At 35.1% G+C, this 7,820-nt stretch overlaps 1 protein-coding gene across 4 annotated transcripts in view; it reads left to right on the top strand.

Moving 5' to 3' along the window:
• Positions 1–7,820, top strand: part of Mtp (microsomal triacylglycerol transfer protein) — a 278,389-nt gene that overhangs the window by 235,070 nt on the left and 35,499 nt on the right. For 2 of the 4 annotated variants that reach the window (XM_068373767.1, XM_068373768.1), the window contains exons 2-4: positions 5,785–6,335; positions 6,817–7,007; positions 7,556–7,759. In XM_068373767.1, the coding sequence (XP_068229868.1) occupies positions 6,176–6,335; positions 6,817–7,007; positions 7,556–7,759 (555 nt within the window). In that variant the 5' untranslated portion in view covers positions 5,785–6,175. The remainder of the gene's footprint in view (positions 1–5,784; positions 6,336–6,816; positions 7,008–7,555; positions 7,760–7,820) is intronic. The other 2 variants (XM_068373770.1, XM_068373769.1) reach the window with 1 other exon arrangement.

Below are 7,820 nucleotides of genomic sequence, written 5' to 3'. Positions count from 1 at the left end.
CGTTCTCATCATCTCTTTTTCTTCTATTTATCTTCAGCCCAACCTAATATGATATTTAATGCATTCTGGTAAGCAAGCATTGCAAATCTGGTGGTGCTCTGCTAACAAGGACAGCATCATCAGCATACTCAAGGTCTACTAAATTCCTATTGCCAATCCAGTCCAATCCCTCTCCACCATCTCCGACTGTTCTCTCTTACAAAATCCATAAGGATGTCAAACAACATAGGTGACAACACATTTCCTTAGAGTACGCCACCGTTCACTGTTAATTAATTAGATCAGACTCCATTAGCTTTGCACTTGCTATGCTCATGAACAGGCTTTATAAAATTTGCATATTTAAGAGGAATTCCATAATAACGCAGAACTCTCCACAATATTGGTCGGTGCACTCTATCAAAGATTTTTTCATAGTCCACAAATGCCATCAAAAGTGAATTTTTATATTCTACATATTTCTCTACCACATGTCTTAACATGAAAATTTGGTCAGTGCAACCTCTACCTTTTTCTAAATCCTGCTTGTTCATCTCACAGCTTTTCATTAATCTTTCTCTCGAGTCTCTTTAGAATAAGTATACATTATATTTTCATGACAACTGACGTAAGTGTGATGCTTCTGTAATTATTGCAATCAGTCAGGTCTCGTTTTTTGCCATATGCAGCATATACTTTGCAAATTTTATCCCTTCCCTTCTATAATCTCTGTTTTGACCAAAGCCATTTGTAAGAATGTAATTGTAGCAATTACCAAATAGTTTTATGCTTCGTAAAGTCTGTTACGATATCCAGGAAACTCATTAGTTTGTGAATAACATTTTAAATTCCATACAAATATAAGGTAATTTTATTTGTAAATAACCCTGCTATCCCGAGTTGGTGTAATTTGTATATCTTTAAAATGATGCTAAATATGCGGTTATTCAATCATTTCGATAATTATTTCTTGTTTCGATTTAATGATTTACTGTTACGTTGCCATAATACGCATTTTTCTTATTTAAGATAACTCCTGTATACGGACGCGCTTTGTAATAATTTACTTCTTGGTAAAATGGTCTGGTATACGTAAAATATTTAGCCCGTAATAAAAAATTACTTAGAAATAGAGTAAAGTAAAAGTTGCATCTCCTCTTGTATTTTTGTTTTCTTTTTATTCGCTAAGTTATATCGAATGACACTACCCTTATACTATAGAAGACACAATTCCAAGTAATCAGAATTTTTATGTCACATCATTTCAAAAAGGAATATGTGATGAACAAATTTCACACAGCTGCCTCAGTTTTGCACAATGCAAGACTAATATGCAACCAAGATGCTTCTCAGTTTTCTCATTCTCTCAGATAAGGAACATATTACAGATTGTTATAGCCAGTGTTTTTAGCGAATATCTAAACTACCTCTTTTAGGATGTCTTTCAGCAATGCTCGTAGCTTTTGTCGACACGTAGAATTTGTTAATGTTAAATATTCCTTAGGTTAATGGATAGCTAAGGATGACATTTTGAATGATTACCAAATAGTGGTCTATGTCTACTGTATATTAACCGCTCACTTGAACGGATTTCCGTTAGCCTGTTTTTGTCATCGTCATTAAAGTTTCCTGACAGTAGGTGAAAGTTTTCCCAGATCCCAGTCACTATTTAAACTCTGTGGAAGATCCCTTTTTCTGGAGTACCTTTTAAATTAAGGCACTTGAGCTTTTTGTGCCTCGCTGTTAACTCTTATCTTAAGATAACACTTGTCTATTATCTGATAGATAAGATCAAGGTCTAGAGACCTTGAATAAGGTATGAAAATCTTCCAAACAGATTATATTTTAGTTTTAGCAGCTATCTTTAGTATCACTGCCATTTTTTCCAATAAACACGTCTTTTTTATATCCTGAGTAAGTTGTTTATTTTTTGGGACAATATCATGAACAATCTTATCAAGTATCGCAGCATTTTTTTCAATAATCTAATTTTTATACCCCCGAGTAAGTTTATTAATCTAATGTCAGGGACAATTTAATGAACAATATAGTTGAAGTATTGATTGTCATCTGTGTATTCACCCTAGTGCTAAATTTCGTTCCTTAATAATAGACCTTTTTTCAAAGCCATTCCCCTCTCCAGATATATTTCTTCCCTCTTGTGTAATTGCAAATCAGCATATAAATTATGTGTATTATTATTGTATGAATTCAAAATCCATCTTATAGTTAACTCAGATCTTCCCTGACTACACAGTCTTGTACGTAGTAGGTTACTTAGTTTGCAGTTATGATATCCATATCGTCTCTATCATAGTGCACAATATCACACAGTATCTAAGTTTTATTCCAACTATGACCAGTTTGTGGAATGATGTTCCTAATAAGTCGGCTGAATCAGTGGAATTTCAGTAGTTCATTTTTATTTTATTTTTATTCATGTCTCCTTTTATAATTTATAAATGGCTTGATTTATATTAAAGTTGATACGGATCTTAATGTATTTCATATTTTTTCATCACTTGTATTTTGTTTATTTGCTATTCCCTTTTTTCTATTCCTCGCTGGGCTAATTTACCTGTTGGAGCTCTTGGGCCTTGTAGCATTCTGCTTATCCAACCAGGATTGTAGATTGACTTGTAATTATAATAAGTGCAGACTGTGCAGCTCCAGGTAGTGTTTTGATTGTGGACGAGGTAGCATCCTGCAAGGTAATCATGACAGTGATGTTCCTGTTTCGATCTGGATTGTCATTTACTATCTCCATAACGAGCTGTTTAGTGTTTACCTGCGTAGAGCAGTATCCGCTTCTGACTTCGGTCAGTTGAGAGAAAAGTGTGCAAGCGATAAGTTATTTCTAAGAGAGCTCGGGAATGTGTTGTGGTTCAGGTTCAAGACTATAATGATGAAGTTCTCTTCAGTTTTCTCGCGTATTCATTTTTTTTTCTCGTCATTATTAAAGAAACGGCGCCTTATCAGTGTAGACAAAAGTGGTGCTTATTGATCAGAGTGAGAATTAGACAACCTTTGGATTTTGAGGCTTGGCCGAGAAGAAATTTAGATATTTGATGTGAATTACAAAGATGAAATTAAAGCTAATGCTTCGAAGATCTGGTGATTTTTGAAACATGTCTCCTCTCTCTCTCTCTCTCTCTCTCTCTCTCTCTCTCTCTCTCTCTCTCTCTCTCTCTCTCTCTCTCTCTCTCTTATATTTACATATTTTGTTGTTGACGACGAGGTAGGTCAATGATTGGGAACAGATGGAAGGCCTTTCGTATCCATAAGGTCTTTAAGATATTTTATATTCATTATTTTTGCTTCTCGTGTAGTTTGTTTCCTTAATTCCTTTCCTAACGGGACATTTTTTTAACTGCCGGAGCCCTTGGGTTTATAGCATCTACTTTTCAAACCAGGGTTGCAGCTTAACTATTATTGATAATGACAATACAGTATCCATCTTTATTTAGACACAATATAAAAACATCTTGAAATTAAATAATCTTAACGTATTCCTTGAAATTGTTTACTACGATATTCTCTAGTGTAAAAATTATACAACTAGTTTTGTTTAATATTTGCACCCAATCAACCTTTTGTTTTATTATTATTATTATTATTATTATTATTATTGTTGTTGTTGTTGTTGTGTTTGTTGTTACTATCACCATCTAAGCTACAACCCTAGTTGGAAAACCAAGATTCTAAAAGCCCAAGGGCTCCAACAGGGGAAATAGCCCCGTTAGGAAAGGAAATGAAGGAAATAAACGATATGAAGTAATTAGGTTTCATGAATTTTACACAGCACTACCAAATTTACTTGACAGCGCTTTTGCTAAAATTCTCCTGTCTTCGATTAATGGACATTTAAGTTTCCCTCAGTTCTTTGTTGTGTTGTCTGACTAAACAACAATTACGGAAAAAGAAAAAAGTATTCTACATCGAAATGTTTATTATCGTAAATTATCCAACGAAACCCATTATTTTTCAATCCCTTTTCGGGTCAACGGTTATAAGCTTAAATGGTGACCAAGGTCTATATATATCTGGACCGTGGTGGTGACACACGATTGCTTTCGTTGCCTGGGGCTGCTTGTCGGGTAGCTTCGGAACATAATTATAACAAAGCTTATTCCACTTTAGTTTATATTATTTGTCAGGCTTAATGTTCTGATATTGTGATTTGCAAATCCCTAGCGATACACCAATGGTTAATCATTTTACTTTCATCATGATTATTACAATAGTTTTTTAATTGTTGTTGCGTAAGTAATACACTACTGGTATATATTTTGTTTTTTTTATCATGATTATTAATGTAATTTATATTGGATATGGTAGTACTTATTAAACAGAACACGTCAATAGATATAAGAATAGCAGTGGCTGGGGATGTATTTAATAATTATTTTATAATTCGAAAGTTATCACAGTGTTTAAAGTTTGAGGGAAACCTGTAAACACGTAGTTGTAAACAAAATGAAGACAGATGAGTTTGATCTTGAAGGGAGTGTAAAATACAAGTGACGAAAAAAGGGTATAATGAAAAGTCAAGTGGTCATAGAGTAAGCAGGGAATACCAATGGGTAATTGGTGGAATGAGCATGTAAGACCTTGTGTAAAGGGTTGTGGTACTATATTAGATACGTCCCTACCTTCAATATGCTAGACTGGGGTTCGATAAACACGCAAGTTGTGGTGGCTACAACATCACCATCTTTGTGAGTTGAGGCCGGGGGGTTTAAGGGAGCCTGTGGGCCTACCTGCTGAGTCATCAGCAGCCATTGCCTAGCCCTCCCTGATTGTAGCTTGTGTGAAGAGGGCTTAGACTTTGGTCATATGTATATATGGACATTCATTGCTCCTTGTCTCTACCATTTAGAATTCTTTTAAAATCCAATTACATATTAGATTGAACCGTATAAACGAGAGAGAGAGAGAGAGAGAGAGAGAGAGAGAGAGAGAGAGAGAGAGAGAGAGAGAGAGAGAGAGAGAGAATATCTTATGGCAGCTTACCAACTTGTCTATTTACATAACTGCACCTATGTATTTTGTCGGTTCATGGTCGAAATCATTTTATGTACTCGCCGACTTCTTCCTCCTGACATCCGAAGGAAAAGAAAGAAAGGTGTCGTAAGGTTGAAGGGAAGTAGAGCGTTTACCATTCATAATTTCTTTTCCTTTTTTGTATGGGTCGTGGCTCTAGAATCCATCAACAGAGGTGTCACAAAGTGGCAAGTCTCTCTCTCTCTCTCTCTCTCTCTCTCTCTCTCTCTCTCTCTCTCTCTCTCTCTCTCTCTCATATACAGTATATATATATATATATATATATATATATATGTATATATATATATATATATATATATATATATATATATATATATATATATATGTACGCTACATTTAAGTTATAATTAGGCAAATTATTTTTAAATCTAGCGTCTATTGTTCCTATAACAGTATATGATATTACTATAATTATATCTTTTCAGGAGAATCTTGTATTTGTGTGAATAGACCTGAATGATTATATTAAGTTAGTTATTCTATTTGTTTTAACTCTTTCTTTTCTGTTTCTGAAATACACAAGTTTATAGTCTATTATGAGCGGTTTTATTACCAACGACTTGGTTGGCATGATATTGTTTGAAAATTGAGTGTTCAAAGTTTTTTTTTTTTTGAATGATGAGAATTAGTATTAATGAATGCTGGCTCTCGCCAGAGAGATCTGGGCAATTAAAGAAAAATATCATCGTATTCAATAAAATAAAATATTACTTGTCATCTAATTATATATTTTGATTACAGGTCATGAATTTTTAAAATTTAGATTTGTTATAATGTCGCACTTCGTCTCGTGTAACTTTTAGATAATGAAATTGTATTAAGTGTTTTGATGTCATTTCTTCTTGAAGAACATTATGAGGCAATTGCTTTGCACAGGAGAGGAGAATTAAAAATAGACCATTTTTACTGAAATTAGTGAAATATCCCATGACATGGCAAACAGCGGAGAGTCAATGTGTAATTGACGCATTTAGATATTGGTTCGAATTATCCTAATGGCCAGGACTTGGAGATAATGCAGTAGCACCAGACAATGTTAAATGTTTACAAAGGCCATGACAAACAGAGAATAGAAACAATTCCTTGATCGTGTTTTGTGAAGAAGATCCAGGAAGACTCTTACACCATTACCATGTTGGTTGGCATGTTAACCCCAGTCCTACTGGTGGTACGGTATGGCCTTACGGGGGCCATGGCTGTTGGGGTAGGGAGCCTTAGCTGGCTTGTTTGGTGTGCCCTGCAGTGCGCCCTTGCTCCTGCACATGCGTTCGTCCTCTTATCGTCATACCCTGGTAAGTTGGGTTGGAGCAATGAGTCTGCCATTTACCGGTCTTCTGTGAGAATTTGGCTTTGGTGATTTTAAAGAAGAGATTTAACCTATTATTATTATTGTTGTTTATTAAAAGTCTTCATGTTCATCAACTCTGCTTTCCTAGAAAAGCGCACATTTCTAGTTACTTATGGCTACTGTGCACCTTTTATTGTTGTTTATTGAAAGTCTTTGTTTCAAATCCTTGCTTTCATATGAAAAGCTTGCATATCTAGAGGTACGTTTAGAGGACCATTCCACCTATTGATAAAAATCTGTTATGTAATTACTATAAATACTTTTTATGAAAGTCTTAACACACCCCAGTTGTAATAGCAATCTAATTTTGGCCCCCATCCTTTATGCTTGTCATACGATAACTATAAATCCCAACCATTACTATTCAGTATTGGTTTTCATTTATTAATTTATATCACATGGTGAATATCTAATTTTCTTTTCAGCCTTCACCCGTCAGTTTGAGGTGGGGACCCTTTATATCTACGATTATGAAACTTCAGTATTGCTCAATGAACCTCAAGCAGTTCCTGTGTCGTCAGCCAAAGATGTTGGATTTCGGATAGAAATGAAAGCTGAAATCACCCCAGTTTGGCAACATCCCAGTAATAACCATGAACAGATCTTACAGTTGACCGTAAGCATTTTTATCGTGAACCTTTTCTTAGCTAGGAAGAGTTATGTTTTTAATGTAGGATAAGTATTGTAATATGATTGTCAATTCATTAATGTACTAATTTAGAATTCAGTAATTAAACCATACATAGGAAAGGGCCTGTTTTAACGTACAGTTTTTTTTTTTTTTTTTGTGAACGTGTCCTAGATGTTTAGCCTGAATTTACATTATTTTACTGTACTGTACAGAATATACTGTACTGTATATGCATGTTCCTCATTGAGAGTAGTAACTACAGGGCACATTGGGGATGGTGCACTATTAACAGCAGTGAAGGGTTTTTACAACCTATCTACTGCTCGTATCTTCACCCACTATCTTTCTGCTTTACCTCAGTTCCTCCTTCCTATCCTCCTCGTTGATGTGCAACACCTCTTATAATCTTACTTGCAAATGCCCCCAGTAAGACCTCAGTACAGAATAACCTTTCCAGCCTCAACACCGGGCCATATGGCCTAAATTATGTAATTAAAACTTTGATTTTCTAATCACCAACATGAATTCCTCAGGTAGCATCCCCGAAGTTGTCTGTGAAATCACGTCAAGGGCCCACGCCAGAGGGTTTTGTGCAGAAGCAGTCGAAATTAGATGGTTACAAGCTCCACCCTCTTTACCTTCACTGGAACGATGGACAGATTGGTAAAGTTTACCACATTGATGGCGAGGAATTGTCGGTGCTTAACGTCATGAAGGGCATTTCTAGTTTGTTTCAGGTAAGTCTTTTTTTTTTTTTTTTTTAGTTTGTTTCAGGTACATTTTTTTAGCTCTGCTTGA

This window comes from Palaemon carinicauda, chromosome 5 (assembly GCF_036898095.1).
Source record: "Palaemon carinicauda isolate YSFRI2023 chromosome 5, ASM3689809v2, whole genome shotgun sequence".
NCBI classification, from domain to species: Eukaryota; Metazoa; Arthropoda; class Malacostraca; order Decapoda; family Palaemonidae; genus Palaemon; species Palaemon carinicauda.
Note: the sequence above shows the minus strand (reverse complement) of the source record. Positions and strands in the feature narration are given on the sequence as shown.